The sequence below is a fragment of the Notolepis coatsorum genome, assembly GCF_963971535.1.
Source record: "Notolepis coatsorum genome assembly, chromosome: 19".
Classification (NCBI taxonomy): domain Eukaryota; kingdom Metazoa; phylum Chordata; class Actinopteri; order Aulopiformes; family Paralepididae; genus Notolepis; species Notolepis coatsorum.
Window position 1 is genome coordinate 4,280,100 of NC_140183.1, and position 22,673 is coordinate 4,302,772.

The 22,673-nt window shown below is 42.9% G+C and overlaps 3 protein-coding genes across 3 annotated transcripts in view; 2 read left to right on the forward strand and 1 right to left on the reverse strand.

Moving 5' to 3' along the window:
• Positions 1 to 594: 594 nt before the first annotated feature.
• On the forward strand, positions 595 to 6,115 carry LOC311245900 (E3 ubiquitin-protein ligase TRIM35-like; the record flags this gene model as incomplete). The annotated part of the gene is made up of 5 exons (XM_084335925.1): positions 595 to 990; positions 1,722 to 1,817; positions 3,070 to 3,300; positions 3,594 to 3,616; positions 5,452 to 6,115. The coding sequence occupies 5 exons, from the start codon at positions 595 to 597 to the stop codon at positions 6,113 to 6,115; spliced, it is 1,410 nt and encodes a 469-aa protein (XP_084192051.1).
• Positions 6,116 to 11,580: 5,465 nt separating this feature from the next.
• On the reverse strand, positions 11,581 to 12,216 carry LOC311245945 (claudin-like protein ZF-A89; the record flags this gene model as incomplete). The annotated part of the gene is made up of 1 exon (XM_084335973.1): positions 11,581 to 12,216. One exon carries the CDS (start codon positions 12,214 to 12,216, stop codon positions 11,581 to 11,583), a length of 636 nt encoding a protein of 211 aa, XP_084192099.1.
• Positions 12,217 to 22,190: 9,974 nt separating this feature from the next.
• mroh1 (maestro heat-like repeat family member 1) overlaps positions 22,191 to 22,673 on the forward strand; it is a 92,562-nt gene continuing 92,079 nt past the window's right edge. Inside the window, exon 1 of the mRNA XM_084336920.1 lies at positions 22,191 to 22,307. Coding sequence (XP_084193046.1) covers positions 22,286 to 22,307 — 22 coding nt within the window. The 5' untranslated portion in view covers positions 22,191 to 22,285. The remainder of the gene's footprint in view (positions 22,308 to 22,673) is intronic.

The window sequence follows — 22,673 nt, forward strand, 5'->3', positions numbered from 1 at the left end:
CTCAGAGGGGCTTCTCCTGCTCAGAGGGGCTTCTCCTGCCCTGCTCAGAGGGGCTTCTCCTGCCCTGCTCAGAGGGTCTTCTCCTGCTCAGAGGGGCTTCTCCTGCCCTGCTCAGAGAGGTGGGCATGGCCACTACACCTGGTTATATAATAGAGAGGTGAGGTCACTACACCTGGTTATATACTAGAGAGGTGATGTCACTTCACCTGGTTATATACTAGAGAGGAGGGCGTGGCTAGGTGAATGGTAGGTGCATGAAAAGTTCTTTCAACGAACGCCCACATGCGCGAGCATAGTCCAATAGGCGAAGCAAGGCGCTTTGCCAGTAATGACATAACTAGGATTATAACCTTTGATATACAGGTGATAAACATCAGTGTTTCTACACTCCTTATCGACCGACACCCGCCTGCTCCAGATAAAACCCACAGCTCGTACTGAAGGAGTAAGACTAGCTTTAGACAAACACAGGAACGACTAGTGATCAAACAGTGACTTCAACCAGCTGCTGACTGAATCTAAGTAAGTTTATAACAAAAGTTAAAGTAAACTTCAGGGAGCATTCCACAGGAGGGAGTGTTACTGAGTGATAAAATGGCTTCGTCTCATTGTGAAGAGGATCTGTCTTGTTCCGTGTGCCATGACATCTACACAGATCCTGTCGTCGTGTCGTGCGGCCACAGTTTCTGTAAAGCCTGTCTGCAGGAATACTGGACAGACAGAGAAGACAAGAACTGTCCATGTTGTAGGAAAGTCTCTTCAAGTTCAGATCCTCCTCGTAACTTTACTTTGAAGAACCTGTGTGAGGCCTTCAGGGAGAGTAGCCAGGGAGCTCCAGCAGGTCCGGAGGTGCTCTGCAGTCTGCACGGTGAGAAACTCAAGCTCTTCTGTCTGGATGACCACCAGCCCATCTGTCTGGTGTGTCAGTCCTCCAGAAAACACAAGGGCCACAAATGCTGCCCCATAGAGGAAGCTTCGGAGGATCACAAGGTATGGCAAAATCATTATTATATTAATTTATTCAATCTTTAATTATACTCAATAAATACACAGAGTAAACATTGTTGTCACGTTGTTAATGAATACAGAAACATTAGACAATCAGAACAATTAAATGGGATTCGATTCAGACACTGATGTTGGAGTTGATTTATTTTTGTCCACAACGTAGGAGGTGTGGGAGTCAATGTCAGTGTGGGAGTCAATGTCAGTGTGGGAGTCAATGTCAGTGTGGGAGTCAATGTCAGCGTGGGAGTCAATGTCAGTGTGGGAGTCAATGTCAGTGTGGGAGTCAATGTCAGTGTGGGAGTCAATGTCAGCGTGGGAGTCAATGTCAGCGTGGGAGTCAATGTCAGTGTGGGAGTCAATGTCAGCGTGGGAGTCAATGTCAGTGTGGGAGTCAATGTCAGTGTGGGAGTCAATGTCAGCGTGGGAGTCAATGTCAGTGTGGGAGTCAATGTCAGCGTGGGAGTCAATGTCAGTGTGGGAGTCAATGTCAGTGTGGGAGTCAATGTCAGCGTGGGAGTCAATGTCAGTGTGGGAGTCAATGTCAGTGTGGGAGTCCAGGGTGGCCTGGGTGGCAAACGTACTCCAGTCCGTGTGTTGAAACCGGTGCTGGAGCACAGAGTCCTCAGACTTGCATCTTTCAAGTGACATACACCATGAATGAATGAATGAACGAATGAATGAATGAATGAATGAATGAATGAATTCCATTGCAGGAGAAGCTCCAGGCTCCACTGAAGACCTTACGTGACAAGCTACAGGCCTTTAAAGAAATCAAACAAACATGCGTCCGCACAGCAGAACACGTAAAGGTACAAATATGCTGTATTCATGATAAATGATTTACTGTAAGGTTGTAGCTGCACTCAACCTGCACACAGTAAAAATAAGTGACATATTGTACATGTGTAGTCCATTGTGGGAGAGACATGATTTTTAACCCCCCTACTGTATATTTCAGTTAGTTAGATAGTAAATTATAACACTACCTCGTGCATACTGCACCTTATATGACACTGTGAATACTGTATAGTTAGTTAGATAGTAAATTATATTGACTTATTTCCTTAAACTTATTTGTTTACACTGCTTGTGTTGTTTTTACTACCTAAAGGCTGAAAAGGGCACTACACTTGTGTGTATATATTAACCGAGCGCGCGTAGCGTGCAAGCTCGATTTTTAAGGGCCCTTTTCGGGCGGGGGCCCCCTTTTTATGCCTTTTGGGGGGTTTTGGTGATCAAATATTGAATATTGAACTATAATAATCAGTGCAGGAGCTCACTTATCCTTGAAAGACACTTTTATCACTGACTTAAAAGGCCCATACATCTCCATAAATGTTCAGGGGGGAGGGAATAAGTGCTTACCCTACAGACCCCAAGAAGTGCTGTATATTCTGTATTGTTTAATATAAATGCATTTTTTATTCCAATCCCGATTTGTATTTGAGATTCCCAAATCCCATCGGACTTGACTTCTTCGTGTCCCTCAGTGAGTGTAATACCAGCATTCAACTGTATGCGCCACAGCGGTTTCTATCATCATCATCATCACCACCCACGCTATGCATAAAATATATAGGTCCGCGGAAAGGCACGCTGAGGAGGCCGTGCAAACTGCAATGGAATATGGGGCATCTCTCTCTCTTTACCTAATATTTTGATTCTATCCTGACATTTTTCAGTTGGAAGGGCAGTCTATGCGTAACGGTAAAAAAAAAAAATCTTTTCAAAAAGGGCACTTTTTTGATGAGGCTCAAAAAGGCAGGTGCTCAAGCACCCCTTGGCCTCTATGTGTGCACGTGCCTGTTACACGATAATAAACGGAGCCGCGACGCGGCACTTGGACCACACGGAAAACGGCTGCTTGTTCCATCTCTGAGCTCACCCCGCGACCTTACAGCCACTGACCACGCCCCACAAATGTGTCACCGCCACCATTGAAAACAAAATTATGCCCTTGCCCCCCCCCCCCCCCCCCCCCATCCCCCATGCTGCTATGCTGCCTGAATTTCCGCAAGGGGATCAATAAAGGAATATCTTATCTCATCTTATAATCTCCAGGTCCAGGCCCTGCACACAGAGGAGCAGATTGAGGAGGAGTTTAAGAAGCTTCTCCAGTTTCTCCACGAGGAAAAGGAGGCCAGGGTAGCTGCACTGAAGGAGGAAGAGGAGCAGAAGGGTCAGCCGATGAAGGAGAAGATTGAGGGGCTGGACAGAGAGATGTCAACACTTTCAGACAAAATCAGAGCCATAGAGCAGGAGCAGAACGCTGAACACGTCTCCTTCCTGCAGGTCAGGACTGGTCTCTCTTCTGTTCATATAGGGAATGATGCTGAGGATGTTTAGTACACTGTAAAAACTGGGATTGGGGTTAATTCATATTTATTAGTATAAGTATTATAAGTATTAATAAGACTATGTGCCGTTTGAAATAGAATTGAGCTGAATTCAATGCATTTTAACCATTTATGAATTGCATTTACACAGTTTTAGTTGAATACAATTAGCTGATAGTTTAAAAGTGACCAGATGACGCTCAGTTTTTACAGTGTAGTGTTTAACTTGATCTGTCTTTACCTCCATAGAACTACAAGACCACACTGAAAAGGTAAGTGATTTACCTCTCTTTTTGTCGCTCTCTTTCTCTCTCTCATCTCTATCTCTTTCTATCTCTCTTTTTCTCAATTTCTCTCTTTATTTCTATCTTTCTCTCCTTTCTCTCTCTCTCTCCTTTCTCTCTGACTCTCTTTCCCTGACTGCTCCCATGTTAACCCTTTCACTGCCACACGACAGAAGGTTAACCCGGCGACCGTCGGTTGTGTGATAGTAAAAGATTAACCTTCTGTCGTGTGGCAGTGAAAGGGTTACGGGCGTCGCTGTTCACCACGGCCGTGGGTGGGTGCGTGACTCGCGGGCGGGAAGCAAAGTTCTTTTTCCGCTCCGGTTTATTCAGAGGCGTGAGCCACGCGCATTTTCACAGAAATACACTCAATATCTGTATTATTTTTTGTATAATTTTTTTAGCATTTTTAAAGCTTTATTGGTCACGCAGGACCGACAGAGGAGAGGGCGAACGGGAGGATATGTGGGGAGCATAGATATATATAGAACAGTTCTATAGATATCTATGGTGGGGAGGACATGCGACAAATAACGACGGGAGCTGGGATCGAACCCGGGTCGGCCGCGTAGGTGCGCGAGGCACTATGGTATGCGCCACGAGGGCGCCCCACAATATATGTATTATTACCACACATATAGATGTTGTTCAACCAGCTAATGTGTCCGTATCTTTCCCAATACAAATAAACCATATTACTATACTTTTTCAGGAGTACATCACACTGATTTCATCATTCTAAAATGCATTCTAACATTCTAATTAATGAGATAATAACGGGTTATACATGCAAAATGGACACTGGAACTGGACATCTTATTTTAATTTTTTTTTATCTTCAAACAGGGACTGACTTCAACTTCAACTTCAACTTTAAATTACTTTATTTTCCTTTCGGAACTTCATTTGTGCAGTGGTTGAAAGACAAACATACAGTCACAATACATAGACACTCACCACTATAAAAAATAGTTAAAACTACAGTAAAAAGACCACTATATAAAAAAACACCAACTACATTAAAACTACAGTACTTAAAGCATGATATATTAAAATCCACGTGGAGCAGTTCTATATGTATATAAATAATTAGTGCTGTCAGGCGATAAAAAAAATGTATCTAATTAATTACAGGAGTTGTAATTAAATAATCTAATTAACGCATTTTAATCGCATACCCATTTCATGCCTGATATATTCTATAATCATATTTCAAATTGCATGTGTCCGGATGGCAGAATTCAGTACTGTATCTACAAAACCTTCTGTTTAATCATCTTCCATCTATTAATTTGCTTAGGTTTTTCAGGTCTGGTCAATTTGAGCATGGTGTTATTCACAGTCAAAGATAAACATTTTGTATTGATATTCTCATTTGGTTCATTACAATTTACTCAAGCCTAGTAATTCTACGTTCTTATGGAATGAATGAGATAAAAAAAAAATATTTAATTTTTTTTTAATTAATTTTGAGTTAATTTTCATAACGCGATAATTTGCTGTTTAATTAATTAATCTAATTAACGCGATAAACTGACAGCCCTATAAATAATAGTAGGCATTTACAGCTGTTCCAATGTAAGTCCGTGTGCTTCTGCTCTGAAGTCGGACTCGGTTCTTGCACGAAACCCACGAGCGTCTCTGTCCGTCCGTCCGTCTCTCTCTCTCTCTCTCTCTCTCTCTCTCTCTCTCCTCTCTCTCTCTCTCTCTCTCTCTCTCTCTCTCTCTCTCTCTCTCTCTCTCTCTCTCTCTCTCTCTCTCTTCTCTGCGGCTCTGAAGCTAAGCCCACAGACAGCAGGACTGACTCTTGAATGTTCTTCCAGAGCTCAGTGCAACCTGCCTCGTCCACAGCTGGTCTCAGGAGCGCTGATAGACGAGGCCAAACACCTGGGCAACCTGGCCTTCAGAGTCTGGGAGAAGATGAAGGAGAGGGTCAAGTTCACTCCTGTCACTCTGGACCCAAACACTGCAGGACCCCGGTTCTCTATATCTAATGATCTGACCAGTGTGAGACGCACAGACACAAAGCTGCCGCTCCCTGACAACCCAGAGAGGAACATGGAGTATGGCATTGTTCTGGGTTCTGAGAGCTTCAGCTCAGGAGAACACAGCTGGGAGGTGGAGGTGGGAGACCATCCTGACTGGGCTATAGCTGTAGCTAAAGAGTCATTTGACAGGAAGAGTAAGGGGCTAGTGAATTCACCACAACATGGTATCTGGGCTCTACGTTATAGGAGTGGTAAGTACTATAATGGTCTGGGTGAGATCCTCACAGTGAAGAGGAGCCTCCAGAGGGTCAGAGTACAGCTGGACTATGACGGGGGGAAGCTGTCCTTCTACGACCCTGAAGACATGACTCACATCTACACTTATCAACACACCTTCACTGAGAAACTCTACCCATACTTCAATATGGGACCGGCTGGTGATGCCAAACACCCTGATATAAACATCTGCCCCTCAGAGGTGTCTCTCTCTGTGATGTAGTCATGACAGTGAGGTGTGTGTGTGTGTTTTTTTTTTTTTTTAATCATTTTCCTTGTAGTATATGAGAACTCTTGTGTCGAGAAAATACAATTTTAAACATCAGTTTGCACGTACCACACTTAAACAGATGTGTCCTTCAGTTATTGGTGTAAAGTTGTGGAATTCTCTCCATAGCGAGCTTAAGGGATGTAGTAGTGTTTATTCAAAAAAAATTATAAAAAAGAAATATTTACTCAGTATGAAAATCAAATGTGATCTGAATAGTGAGATATTTTCTTTTCTTTTTTTTCTCTTTTTCTTTTATTCTTTATTCTTTATTATTATTATTATTATTATTTAATTGTTTCCTTGTCTAACTGTGAATTGTGAGTTTCTTGTATAATGGTATAAATTATTATTTGTATAAATTAGGTTGTACGCCGACCATTAAGAAAATACTTCTTTAGTTTAGGAATAAGGGGCAGGTAACTATAAGATTTATTCTTCTTCCTGCTCCTTTTGTCCATGGAATGTTATTTATGATTGTGTAATGAAGAAACTCTGATTGTATGATTCCATGTGGCAAATAAAAACTCTGAATCTGAAAAAACTCTGAATCTCAGTAGGTGTAGTTTCTACAGAGCGGCAGGCGTGTCTCTGATGCAGTGCAGAGGTTCACTGGTGACACCAAACCGGAGCTTGTTCAGTCTTTTGGCGCCACCTTGTGGCCATATTGATGTGTGTTTTTGTTTTGTTTGAGCTTCAGTATAAACGAGACTTCTATCTGATCAGAGACACTCGGTGGTTAAAACATCATTCGGGGAATAATACTAAAGTTCTTCTCTGTCTCCAGAACGTCTCTGAGGACGGGATATTTAAAAAAAAAAAAAAAAAAAAATTATATTGAAACATGTGTAGAAGGGTGGATTATCCCTACTTGGTGAGGGTGCTATTCGACTGGCACCGGATAGTAGGGACCCGGCAGAGCTAAGTCCAGCCGGGTCCCCGACTGCAGTGTTGAGGTACTAGGCTTAAGGTTAGCAAAGGTGACATATATAGGGCCTTAGGATTTACTGACCTAGGACTGGTGTACTGGTCCTTCCCGCCTCTTAAGGGCAATACTCAGTAACCCCTAATCACCCACGCTCCCCTAGCACGCTCCACACCCCCTCACACCCGCTGGAAGTAGTGGTTGGTGTAATTCTCCCCAAAGCAGTACCATACCTTTCTCTGTGGAGAGACCTGAACTTAACACCTACCCCGCTGGGTGAAATACACAGGGGATTAAAAGAAGTTAGACAGTACGACACCATAAAACCACACGCACACAGCAAATCCAATTATCAGTCTCGCTTTACTGAAAAATGGGAATTGAGCAGTCACAGAAACACGTTATTACAATACTACTCAATGTTAATTAAATGGGGCACGTTCCCTTTAAGGAGGTGCTGCGTTAGCACAATGCAGAATACTAATACCAACCCCGGTTCAACCCCGTGGGTACCCTGGAACATATACCACAAACAGCTAGTACAAACCACGGTTCAACCCCGTGGGTACCCTGGAACATATACCACAAACAGCTAGTACAAACCACGGTTCAACCCCGTGGGTACCCTGGAACATATACCACAAACAGCTAGTACAAACCACGGTTCAAACCTGCAGGTAACCTGGAACGTGTACATACAACCTGCATGGGCCCACACCTGTACTAAGCCGGCACATTAAAGTTACTACTAAAATAAAAGAAGAAAGAAAATAATAAAGAAAACCCCGTTGGAGCGCTCGGTCGTAGCTTGGGGACATTGTGGCCGCAAACACAATGGCCCTTTCACTCCCTTGAGAGCCTGAGCAAATAAAAGGCTGTATTCCTGAGACCAGGAGAAAGCACGGGTTGTCCCTTTAATGAACACGCGTGCCTAGCAAAGTTCGCCGCCACGGCGCTTACTAACAATGTCAAGTTCACGTTAAACAGTCTAGCCGTGGCTGGCTTTAGCACGCATGTAGCATGAAGTCGGTGCTTCTCCGGCGATAAAAGGGGTCTCTGTAGACCGTCACCTGGTTCACCCCGGCCGGGATGATGCGGGTAGTCAGTAGGTGGTCTGCTGGTCTGCTGGAAGCGTCCAGTAGAAGCCTTGGGTTGAAGCGTCCTCCTTTCACGGTTAGCTTGGTGCGCGTGACGAGCTAAGCTAACAGGCTAACTCACGATGACAGTGTTACCTAATAGCCGGTGCGGCTACCTGAGCTCACGACCTAGACTTCTAATTCGCAGAGTCTCCGTCGTTTTAGTATCACAAACAGTACTGTATTTGCAATTCTGGTATGTCACATAAATGTATAGATGTAGCAGTACTGTCTATCTGTATGTCGTGTGTGTCATATGATGAATTGAAAATGGGGGACCCTGATGGAAACAAGACGAAAGTCTTTCTCAGGTCTGCATCCTCTTAACAATTGTATGTAGTGAGCTGTACTGTACTGTACCCATTCTGCAATCTGTTAATAAACTTTTCAATCAATCAATTCAATCAATCAATCAGTCCTCTCACGTTGGTCGGTTAACCGTTCTCTCGAAGGAAGAGATCACAGCATATTAGTGAGAAAACTGGAGAAGTATGGGATACGAGGTATAGCTAACTCTTGGCTGAAGAGCTACTTGGAAAACAGACAGCAATGTGTGCAAATTAATGACACTGTGTCAGGATTTAGGAAGATCACCTGTGGAGTACCTCAGGGATCTGTGATAGGTCCAAAACTATTTATACTTTATATTAATGATATGTGCAATGTTGCTGAACTGTTCAAGTTTGTTATTTTTGCAGATGATACAAATTTATATTGCTCAGGAAGTAATTTAAAGGAACCTTTGTTTGATATTGAAAGAGAGCTTGAAACTCTCAAAACTTGGTTTGATGTTAATAAATTGTCTCTCAATATTAAGAAAACTAAATTTATGGTTTTTGGTAATCGAAAATAAATAGAGGGGGATATAGAGTTAAAAATATGTGATAAAAATAGAAAGAGTTTCTGAGATAAAATGTCTAGGGGTAGTTATTGACCAGAAATTAACATGGAAACAACATGTTAACTATATTCAAGGAAAGATATCTAAGTCAGTAGCAATATTGTATAAATGTAAGGATATATTAAACTACAAAGCCTTGCACATCATTTACTGCTCACTTATACTTCCTTACATTTCTTACTGTGTGGAAGTATGGGGGTCGACATTTCAAAATACAGTAAATCCAATAGTCGTACTGCAAAAGCGGGCCATTCGGAACCTTTTCAAGGCTGGTTACTATGAACACACAAATCCATTGTTTATAAAGTCTCATATTATGAAATGTAATGATTTGGTTTACTATAAAACTATGCAAATAATGTAGGCTACAGAGCTAAAGCAAAGTTACTCCCAGACGGGGTGCAAAGGTTTTTTTCAACACATGAAAGAAAATATGATTTAAGGTTAATGGATTTACATCTTAATTGCACTTATTACTCCTAACATGGTCTATTTGATTCAGTCCTGGTCCCCACATGTGGTCATGCTAGCGGCTAGCCAAACATTAGCTTATGACTTTTCTCATTGTTTGCATCTTGCAGCCCATGTCGATTCCTAAATGACATGTTATGAGTAAACATATGTAACAGTAAAAGTATGTGTTTATTCAACATTATTTATAGTGATTGATAGATGGCTGTCTGAGGGGATATGAAAACTCTTGTTCCATTAGCCTAATTGTAAGAATATATTAGCCACAACAAGCTACAGACGTGAGCTCAATGGCCTTTTCATCATGTGCCCAAATCAGACATGGCTAGATCGAGCTATGGTTACTTCTCCCCACCCATTACCGCCTGATGTCTCCGGCAAGCTGCAGAATTGGGGCATTCGCCGGTAAGGGGAAGGTGCGGGAAAGTGGCTGTAGCTCGGCCGAGGAAGGTCTGATCTGAGTCAAGGCTGGTCTCTGTGTTCAGGAGGACACCCAGGCAGGGGTGTAGCTCCAGAATCTGGGCCCCATGAAAGAATGTATTTGTAGGCCCCCAGTGAATGCGAGCGCGCGTAAGTGCGCAAGCGAATTTTTTTTTGGCCATTTTTTTATTGATGCAAACGCATAATTTGGTTTTTACCTATACATTCGGATCAGCAGTTCAGCACCTGCACTGTTGGTGGGTGAGCCTAGTAAAGGATGTCGCATTGCGTTCATCTTCAATGAATGGACCAATGCAATAGTCTACCAAAGCCCCCCCCTCTCTCTCTATATATCTCACACCACACACACTTCAGAAACAAACATAGTATCAATGAGAGCATCAATAATACACCCGAATAAAGCGAAGGGGAGCTAAATATGGCAGGGGATTTTCTTTGGCACCAGACAAATCAGTTTTTACGCACAGATGCCGATTTTGACAATGTTCCACCACTTAAGATGCCTAGATTTTTTAGTATGTTAATGGAAAGGTTTAATGATCTGAAAACAAAATATTTGTTGCAGTTAGTCCTATAGGTTTGGCCCTTTCCCCCCCTCCTCACAGATTGCCTGGCCTATAAGGAATGCACCACTAATTAAGGCCGGCTACAACAGGTTAAATAACCTGTTCACATTCTCAGAGATTATACCAAACGAAAGTGTACCGGCCATATTTAAGGCTAAATAGCTAATTTTGAAGAGGTTCACACACAATAAAAAAAAATATAAACTCCTAGCCTACTGCACACTATAGGATGAGCTGTAGGATTGTTTAAGTGTCATACCATTTGGTTAAGATCGTTAATGGCCCAGTTTCAAATTGTAATGACAACATTCCACTCAGGCACATTGAGATAGTTATATTTCAAAGTGCTAGATAAAATGTACCCCATTTGAGCCATATAGTTCGTAGCCTCAGTATGGCCAGTTTAGTGTCCCTTCCCAGTTTGACAACCCACTAGCCGAGCAATAAGTTTGACATATCTGGGGGGGAAAAAACTAAATTTGCTTTCACGCAGCAAGATTGACAACAGTATCCCACTAAACATTGAGGTTTTGCAAATAAATTCTAGGGGGAATACAAAGCATTAGCAGAGGCTACAGAGGCACTACTAGCATTGTAGCTAGCCGTGTCCCGTGGTTCACATGCTACTAGTAATATAGTTAGACAAAGTGTGCAAACTTTCCACTGAAATTAAGAAACCATTTTATACACACCTTTAAAGTATTCTTTCAAACAAGATTGTCCTAGCTCAAGACAGCTGCTACACTTAGTCCTATACAATATGGCCACAGCATGGAAGCTATACACATGCCATGTCCACCCAAAAATAAATAATCAAGATGACCAAAGGATTAAAAGGGATTTAAAAATGTTTAATGAAGCAACAATAAAATAACACATTTAAAATCATGTCTCACGTAAAAGATGTAACACAACATCATGCACACTGTAGAGTAGAAGAACTCGGCTCTCAGTCAGTCAGAAGAAGTCCCGCTGGTTGTCTAAACGTAGGCCCCCCCGCTGGCGGCGGAGCGCGGCGCCGAGTACTTGGCGGAGTACGCCCGGTCCTTGGAGCGCCGGGGGCACTGGCACAGCAGCAGGGACCCGCCGATCAGCAGCAGACCGGCGGCGCTCCAGCCGAGGAAGAGGCAGGCGCCCAGCTCCCGCCGCTGAGCGTCCACCATCAGGGGGTTGTAGAAGTTCCTGATGACCTCGTTGGCGGACCACGACACGGGGATCAGGCAGAGGACGGCGCCGACGATGAAGAACACCCCCGACGTGATGGCCACCCGGCTCTTCGCCTCTTCATCCTCGATGCAGTTGGTGCACTTGCCCCCGGCGATGGACAACAGGATTCCCATGAAGATGACCAGGATGGAGATGATCACCAGCGCCCGGGCGGCCTGGAGGTCCCTGGGGAGGGCCAGCATGGAGTCGTACACCTTGCACTGCATCTGCCCGGTGCTCTGCTTGACGCAGGTCATCCACAGACCCTCCCAGAAGACCTGCGCGGTCACGATGTTGTTGCCGATGAACGCGGTGACCTTCCACATGGGGAGCGCGCAGATGACAATGTCCAACATGAACCCGATCATGGCCAGGAAGATGCCGAACATCTGGAGACCAGCAGATGCCATAATTTGTGTGTTCGTTTAGTTAGTTCAACTGAGACAAGAGTTAAAATAAAATCGCACTGTATGCTGCGTAAAACAACAGGTACACCAACTGATCTGACAAGGGGATCACCTGTGTCCTTTATACCCACATGTCAGGGGGTGTGGCTGCTATACTCATTGATTCATGTAGAACACCTGTGATAATTAGCAGGTCAGTTCCCTACAACACCACCTAGTAGGTGATTGAGAAACACTAATTGAAGGGGTTTGATACAATGTGACTGCGAAGTTCAATCAGGTTCCCTATTGCTACACTCTTTTCTGGACACTTTTTGTATCACAAACAGTACTGTATTTGCAAATCTGGTATGTCATAAATGTACAGATGTAGCAGTACTGTCTATCTGTATGTCATGTATGTCATATTATGTTATGATGAATTGAAAATGGGGGACCCTGATGTAAACAAGACGAAAGTCTTTCTCTGGTCTGCATCCCCTTAACAATTGTATGTATTGAGCTGTACTGTACTGTACCCATTCTGCAATCTGTTAATACAGTTTTCAATCAATCAATCAAGCAAACGTGCAAAATCCAAATTGTATAGTTTTGACAATCTATTTTTCACTAAGACAATGTTTGTTTAGCTATCTTCTAATACCGGTCGTTATCAAACATGTTCATGTCAAGGTTCCCTAAATAAATACATAATAGACCATGGACTGGACTCCCATTTGATCCGATTTGGCACCACCGACCCCCATCGGAGATTGATTGATTGATATAGTTTATTGATTTAGAATGGAAATCACACATATACATTTGATCACAATATGAACAGGTATACATTTCTCCATTTACCAATAGGATTCAAATAAAACACAATAAAGCCATAGGCTTGTTTCCATTGTGGTCCTTCATCATTGGTGTCAGTGGATTTATGTACTGGTGTGTGGATGTGGGTGTTTGTAGTGTCTGTATGTCAGGATGTGTGGTATAAAAAGAAAAATACATACAATAATATTCCATTTTATAGACAATAAAAGAATAAAAAAGGGAATAACACATATTAAAAACCCATTGGTCACTACTCCCAGCTTCTGCTACTTATGATCCACCTCTTTATAGCTAATTTAAAAGTGGAGAAGGGGTTTATGGGCTTCAACTCCATTGGTAGGCTATTCCATTGTACTGCTGCTGAATATAGGAATGAGAGAAGATACTATGATGTTGGATATGATTTAGTCTAGATAATGTGTACGTGCAGGTTGATGGCAGTGGAGAGAGTGAAATATGCAGTCAGAATAGTCCCTGAACAGTGGCCCTGGCCTTTTTTCATTGAACATTTCCCCCCCCTCTTGATATATATACATGTGAGAGTTAATCAAAAGTTTTACATGATTTGTATTTGACATGACTTGTTTTGTAATCGTAACCAGACTCCAGCTGTTTTGAGTTATAAGATAAGATACAATAAGGTATTCCTTTATTGATGAAATTCAGTCATAGCAGCATGATGGAGGGGAGGTACACCTATGGGCAATGTAATAGTCGAAGACAATAAATATATATGCAATACAAAATGTTTATATGAATATAAAATATAAATACAAGTAACTAGTAGACAAAAAGGTGCAGATGTGGGTCTGGATTCCCTATAGTAATAATAATAATAATAATAATAATACACACTGCACTACAGCCCGTGCAGGTTTGGTGGTTAAAGGAACACTCCAACATCATGATAAATGCTCTATACATGTCTTCTCCAGAGTCAGACAAGAAGATATAATACCAATTTCATCTCTGTGCGTTCAGTAGAAAGCTATTCGGCTGCAAGCTACTGTAGCCTAGCTTAGCAGAAGAGAATGGAAGTGGATATGAACCAGCTAGCCTATACAGTAGCTGTTGGCCAAACCACCTCTCCTGGAGTTTTATGCTAGACTAGTGTCCGTATCCGCGTCCATTCATCTGTGCTAAATTAGGCTATAGCTTGCTGTCTGATTCAGTAGATTTCTACTGAACACAGAGAGGAAATTGGTATCTTAATCTTGTCTGACTCTGAAGACGGTATGCACATTATGATGAATTGAAAATGGGGGACCCTGATGTAAACGAGACGAAAGTCTTTCTCTGGTCTGCATCCCCTTAACAATTGTGTGTATTGAGCTGTACTGTAGTGTACCCATTCTGCAATCTGTTAATACAATTTTCAATCAATCAATCAATCAATCAATCAATCAATCAATCAATCAATCAATCAATCAATCAATCAATCAATCAATCAATCACATTTCCCATGTTGGCATGTTCCTTTAAGAGTCAGATATTTTATAATAGTTCTCAACATGATCATGGCTATAAGAACGTTCTAGTGAGTTTATTTTCCACGTGCAAGTCAAACTCTTCCAAGTACGTATGAATATGATTATTATGAATACATCCAAAATTGAGATGGTCAAAAATGAGTAGGGTAAAACTGCAGTGCCGCGGCCCCATACATAGGAGGGGCCTGTACTGTGTGTTGGGGGCCTGTACTGTGCGTTGGGGGCCTGTACTGTGCGTTGGGGGCCTGTACTGTGTGTTGGGGGCCTGTACTGTGCGTTGGGGGCCTGTACTGTGTGTTGGGGGCCTGTACTGTGCGTTGGGGGCCTGTACTGTGCGTTGGGGGCCTGTACTGTGCGTTGGGGGCCTGTACTGTGTGTTGGGGGCCTGTACTGTGCGCTGGGGGCCTGTACTGTGCGCTGGGGGCCTGTACTGTGCGCTGGGGGCCTGTACTGTGCGGTGCATGCGAGAAACAAAGTAACATTATAATGTAGGACACTAGCATAAAGTAACTTACGGAACATAAAGTAACATACGGTTACAGTTTTGTCTTAAACTGAATATCAATTGGATTAGGAGTAACCAAATAAAGCATTCAAAGAGAAGCCGCCTATTCTCAGTCCTTGCCCCACAATGGTGGAATGAACTACCCACCCCAGTTAGGACAGCCGAATCCCATCCAATCTTTCGCCGTCGACTAAAGACGCACTTCTTCAACCATTATCTGAAAAAAAAAAATAATAATAATAATAATTCTAACCCTAACTAACCTTACTGTCATGCACTTGTCCTAATAAACTAACCTACACTGTAACACGCAACACTTTGATGAATATTGTTACTCAGCTGATAGAGTTGTATCCTTCCTGATGACTTGTCGTACAGAACTTGTAAGTTGCTTTGGATAAAAGCGTCAGCTAAATGACTAAATGTAAATGTAAATGCAACCAATTGTCTATAGACTAGAATTTTTTATCTTGAACTGAATATCAATTGGATTACCAGCCCTGACTGTTACTCTAAGCTTAACCTCTTCTGGATGAGGGCCTAAATTTAACCCTTAGACTATAGATTATAATTACTTTACTTTGTTTCTCGCATGCACAGTACAGGCCCCCAACGCACAGTACAGGCCCCCAACGCACAGTACAGGCCCCCAACGCACAGTACAGGCCCCCAACACACAGTACAGGCCCCCAACGCACAGTACAGGCCCCCAACGCACAGTACAGGCCCCCAACACACAGTACAGGCCCCCAACGCACAGTACAGGCCCCCAACGCACAGTACAGGCCCCCAACACACAGTACAGGCCCCCAACACACAGTACAGGCCCCCAACGCACAGTACAAGTCTCCTCCCCACCGTATGTATATATTCTCTCCCCATCATATGTATATACTCTGTCAGGATCTATGGGTAACAGTACTGTATATTTGCATATCGTATATGTCACAAAGTAACAGTACTATATACCTGTATGTCATGTATGTCCCTATGCCATAAATGTAATGATGTCATGTATGTTGTGTTGTATGTCATAAATGTCACTATGAATTGAAAATGGGGGACCCTGATGTAAACAAGACAAACGTCTTCCTCTGCTCTGCATCCCCTTAACAATTGTGTGTATTGAGCCGTACTGTATTGTACCCATTCTGCAATCTGTTAAAGTTTTCATTAATTAATTAATTAATTAATTAATTCATTCCTATGTATGGGGCTGCGGCTCAGCAGATATACCCTACTCTCGGCCCCGCCCACCTCTCGATAGCTTCCTGCTGACTGAAAGCACTGCAGATATACCCTACTCTCGGCCCCGCCCACCTCTCGATAGCTTCCTGCTGATTGAAGGCACTGCAGATATACCCTACTCTCAGCCCCGCCCACCGCTCGATAGCTTCCTGCTGACTGAAGGCACTGCAGATATACCCTACTCTCGGCCCCACCCACCTCTCGATAGCTTCCTGCTGACTGAAGGCACTGCAGATATACCCTACTCTCGGCCCCGCCCACCGCTCGATAGCTTCCTGCTGACTGAAGGCACTGCAGATATACCCTACTCTCGGCCCCGCCCACCTCTCGATAGCTTCCTGCTGACTGAAGGCACTGCAGATATACCCTACTCTCGGCCCCGCCCACCGCTCGATAGCTTCCTGCTGACTGAAGGCACTGCAGACGACGAGAGGGCCTACCTGGAAGAGGTCAAGGTCCTGGCGGGATGGTGTCAAGAGAACAGCCTCTCCCTGAACGTCAGCAAAATAAAAGAGATGATTGTGGACTTCAGGAGGTCGGGGGTCAGGGACTACAGCCCCCTCAGCATCGACGGGGCACCGGTTGAGAGAGTGAACCGTTTTAAGTACCTCGGAGTCCACATATCCGAGGACTTGACATGGACCACACACATTGACAGTGTTGTGAAGAAGGCACGGCAACGCCTCTACTTCCTCAGGCGCCTAAGGAAGTTCCAAGTCAGTCAGAACAGTTAGGAACTTCTACTCATGTACAATAGAGAGCATCCTGACTGGCAATATCACCTCCTGGTTTGGGAATAGCACTGCACAAGACCGTAGCAGACTACAGAGAGTGGCCCGTTCAGCCGAACGCACAATCGGAGGGGGGCTTCCCACTCTCCAGGGCATTTACAACAAGCGGTGCATGGGTAAGGCTAAGATAATTATCAAAGACTCCAGCCACCCAAACAACTGCCTCTTTGAACTGCTGCGGTCAGGCAAGCGATACCGGAGTCTCATGGCCGGTACAGAGAGACTCAGAAGAAGCTTCTATCCCCAGGCCATCAGGTTGCTCAACGAACAATAACACTATGTAACAACCATCAAATGCACTCACAGCACACACATCCACACGCACACACTCACTTTAAACAAACAACTCACTGCAGCACCCACTCTCCACACATTAGATCACCTAAACACACTTTATATTTATTGGTAAAGAATTTGCACTACAACCCATACCTCATTACACCTTACTGTAAATTATACCTAAATTGTACCTCATCCCATTTCTCCTTTGCACTATATAGTATATTGTATATTAGTATATTGTATAGTATTGTATGGTAACTCAGTTACTTCTACTCTGCATTGAACATTGTACTGTACATATGTACATACTGAACACTTGTGTCTACGTACGTGTCTTCTATTTGATACTGCTATACTTATTATAAATTATATTGACCATATTGACCAAATTGTTTACACTGCCTGTGTTGTTTTTACTACCTGTACACTGTGTTGTTGTTTTACTACCTGTACCCCCCCCCCTCCCCCCCATGCTGCTATGATGCCTGAATTTCCCCAAGGGGATCAATAAAGGAATATCTTATCTTATCTTATTTTATTTTATACTTATCTATTTTTGTCTAGCACAGTCTCTGGAGTGTAACAGAAAGAAGCATTTTGTATAAAAGTATTCTGTACTTCTTCTGTCATGACAACTAATAAAGAAACTTGAATTTGAGCTTCCTGCTGACTGAAGGCACTGCAGATATACCCTACTCTCGGCCCCGCCCACTCCTTGATAGCTTCCTGCTGACTGAAGGCACATGACCTGATGCTGCTTGATGACAGAACACACACAGATCCGTCCTCCTCCTCACACACCACCCCTGGCTTCCTCGTTAATAAAACGGTAAGTTAAACTAACACATCCACGGAATTCTCTATTATTCTGCCATATTATAGGAACGGTGTCTCTTCTTCCGTAGCATCGGCTAAATGAGCTGGTTTAACAACATGAGTGGACCAGCTAGCTGTTATTATTAGCAGAGCAGCACCCTCTCTCTAGACCTGCTGCCAGGTAGTCAGTCGCAGGATTATTTGTTATTAAATTACAACTAGTGTTGTTAGGGGTTAGGGACGGGTTAACATGTCACACACACATCATGTCCTTATCATTTCTTCTAACGTTATCTTCTTGCCCCATTCGGGTTGTTGTTGTGACTGCTGCCTTGGCAAGTCAAGGCCAATTTACCTTTAGAAACTGAACTGTGATTAGCTAGCTTCACCTCCATCCAGAATAACAGGTTCATGACTGAGCTTTATGACGAGGACGTTTGATTGATTGATTGATTGATTGATTGATTGATTGAAAACTTTATTTAACAGATTGCAGAATGGGTACAATACAGTACGGCTCAATACACACAATTGTTAAGGGGATGTAGACCAGAGAAAGACTTTCATCTTGTTTACATCAGGGTCCCCCATTTTCAATTCATCATAACATACATGTCATGACATCATGACATACAGATAGATTAGACAGTACTGCTTACATCTATACATTTATGACATACCAGATTTACAAATACAGTAGTTTGTGATACAAGAAGAGTCTAAAAAAGAGAGTATACATTTGGGTTAGGGGTTCTACTTCCCATGTAGCTCATCGGGTAGAGCAAGGCACTGACTGACGCTGCCAGGGTTAGGGGTTACATTCCCAAAGTGCTTTAGAATAGATTAAGTTGATGTTGTAGGAGCCGTTTATGTTTATTGTTGGCATGTCATTCTTTTGGACGCTCGATTGAGGTCATTGGGTGACAATATTGTCACAAGGAAAGATGAAATTGCATACCTGGGTTCCATCCTAGAGGCAAAGCTTTCCTGTGACAACATGGCATCCAATGTAATAAAAAAAGTCAACCAACGAACAAGATTCTTGTACCGGATCTCCTCTCTGGTAAACAAGAATACCTTGAAGACTCTGGCAGGAGCACTCATTCAAGGGTACTACGACGACTATGCTTGCACCTCATGGTACCAAAGCACCTCAAAGGCGCTAAAAACAACATTACAACAAACATCACAAAACAAACTAGTCAGACTACTGCTTGACCTGACTCCTAGAACCCACCTCACCCCTGCCCACTTTAACAACCTAGGATGGCTTAGAGTAGACGACAGAGTACAGCAACTTGCAATGGGCCTGGTATACAAGATACACTATACGACTAAGGTACCCATGTACATGTCAAAATACTTCCCAAAGGTCAGTGAATACCACGACCACAACACCAGAGGAAGCTCAACAAATCATGTTAAACCCAGATTCGGCTCAAACAAGGGACTAAACACGTTTCGCAATTATGCCAGCAGCCACATCAATGTGGAACACCCTACCCAAAGCTGTAAAGGAATGTGAATCCCTACCCACATTCAAAACCGCTCTTAAAGAGCACCTACGGGAGGCTGCAATTCGAAACTGGCCACCGTAAATGTCCAAACCCCCCACCCCCTCCTAATAGACAGTCTCCTCCCCACCGCATACATATATTCTCTCCCCACCGTATGTATATTTCTCTCCCACCCACCCACCCCCTCATAATGTACAGTCCCCTCCCCATCATATGTATATACTCCGTCAGGATCTATGGGTAACAGTACTGTATATTTGAATACCGTTTATGTCACACATGTATCTACTAAATACCTGTATGCCATAAATGTCATGTATGTTGTGTATGTCATAAATGTCAATATGAATTGAAAATGGGGGACCCTGATGGAAACAAGACAAACGTCTTTCTCAGGTCTGCATCCCCTTAACAATTGTATGTATTGAGCTGTACTGTATTGTACCCATTCTGCAATCTGTTAAATAAAGTTTTCATTCATTCATTCATTCATTCATTCATTCATTCATTCATTCATTCATTCATTTATTCTCTGGTTTTAAAACGGCACTGTTGCAGCTCATACATTTTTTTTGTTGTTGATATTATCAATCAATATCGATTATTAAAATATATCGCGATAATTATCATTTATCGCGAGTTTCATTCTGTGTCACGCTCCTCCATGTTTAATAATAATAATACATTTTTATTTATAAAGTGCTTTTCAAAACCCAAAGACGCTGACGATGAGCAAAACAAATGAACATAGAAACGAAGAACCACAGGGAAAAAGCAACAGGATGAATACGCAGGACATACAACCACGGGTAACAACAAGTAACAGATACAGACTTACAGAGTCCAGTAGGGGAACAGTCGGGGAAGTAAGGAAACCGTGTTATTTTCCAACATGTGCGCAGGGTCGGGAATGAAGTGAAACACTGACGTAAACTAGGGATGCACCGATCCGACTTTTTCAGTCCCGTCGGCCGATACCGATCCCGATCCCGATCCCATACCTATTGTTCAAAGTAAAAAAAGAAATAAAATATCCACGTTTAAAAAAAAATTATTAAAAATATATTTAGTTTTTAAGAATTGTAAAGGATCACAAGTGTGTTTTTTTTTATTTGTCACTGTGTGGAAAAGACTGGGATCATTCTTTTGTGCAAGGCAACATCAGGCCTGACTTAAAACATTACATTCCTAACTTAGTGAAACTAAATGTAAAATTAACAAATTATTTTATTTCTTATTATAATATAAAAAAAATTAAAAATCATACCGATACCCAATCCAGCTATTTTAGTGATATCGGCGGCCGATACCGATACCAATATCGGATCGGTGCATTCCTTAACGTAAACCAGTTCTGCTGCGTTTTTGTGACAATAGTGATAGTGATAGAAACAATAGAGGAAAATATCTGCTCATACAGTATATCTCGTCATATCGAACAGCCCTAATATAGGCTGATATTACTGTCTGTATCTCTGGGTTGTCTCATCCAGGCTGATACTGTCTGTATCTCTGTGTTGTTATTGAGGCTGATACTGTCTGTATCTCTGGGTTGTTGTTATTGAGGCTGATACTGTCTGTATCTCTGTGTTGTTATTGAGGCTGATACTGTCTGTATCTCTGGGTTGTTTGTTGTTATTGAGGCTGATACTGTCTGTATCTCTGGGTTGTTATTGAGGCTGATACTGTCTGTATCTCTGGGTTGTTATTGAGGCTGATACTGTCTGTATCTCTGGGTTGTTGTTATTGAGGCTGATACTGTCTGTATCTCTGGGTTGTTGTTATTGAGGCTGATACTGTCTGTATCTCTGGGTTGTTGTTATTGAGGCTGATACTGTCTGTATCTCTGGGTTGTTATTGAGGCTGATACTGTCTGTATCTCTGGGTTGTTGTTATTGAGGCTGATACTGTCTGTATCTCTGCGTTGTTATTGAGGCTGATACTGTCTGTATCTCTCGGTTGTTGTTATTGAGGCTGATACTGTCTGTATCTCTGGGTTGTTATTGAGGCTGATACTGTCTGTATCTCTGGGTTGTTATTGAGGCTGATACTGTCTGTATCTCTGCGTTGTTATTGAGGCTGATACTGTCTGTATCTCTGGGTTGTTATTGAGGCTGATACTGTCTGTATCTCTGCGTTGTTGTTATTGAGGCTGATACTGTCTGTATCTCTGGGTTGTTGTTATTGAGGCCGATACTGTATCTCTGGGATAATCTACTCTGAGTTGATACTTCATGTATCTCCTGCTCCCTCACTAACCAGGTCATCTCACATCATAACTTGGACTCTTATGAGAAAGCTGAGAACTCTGGGAGCCTATTAGCAAGGCAGTCAGCCTCTGACCCAGTCTCTCTGATGGTTAGGGACCAGGGTTATCTATTAGCAAGGCAGTCAGCCTCTGACCCAGTCTCTCTGATGTAGAGGGTTGACAACAAACTGACATCATTTTATCATTGTCTTTTATCATTGTCTCCTTCTATCTGTTTTGGTTCCATCCTCCTCAGACTCCCAGACTTCCAGCTCCAGGAATTCCCAGAGGCCTCCCAGGAAGGAAGCTCCAGCCTCAGCCACAGGCTCCAGGACGCCAGCCTCCTGACAGCCACCATGGATGAGACGGATGTGGAGCGTGAGTTAGAAACATCTCGTCTCATTTTTCAATCTTTTCCCCCTTCTTCTCATCTATTCCTTTTTTCTAATGGGTCAGCTTGCCCTTCTGTTCCGTTCCGTAGGGATGGCCGTCGGCGTCGAAGCTTCGGGCCCAAGATTAGATTTTAACACTTTCTCTGCCACGCTTATGTACATCCTTATACCATCCCTAGCCAGCTCTATTTGTCTATGGAGAAGTTCCCCTTCTTTGCAGGGCTATAACTTTTTAAATTGTATTGCTAAATTGACATTACTATGGCCCATTCAACGTCAATTATCTATCGTTCAGGATGTAGGAACGTTATACTTTTTCATTCACATATTCATACTAAAATACGGTCTAAAG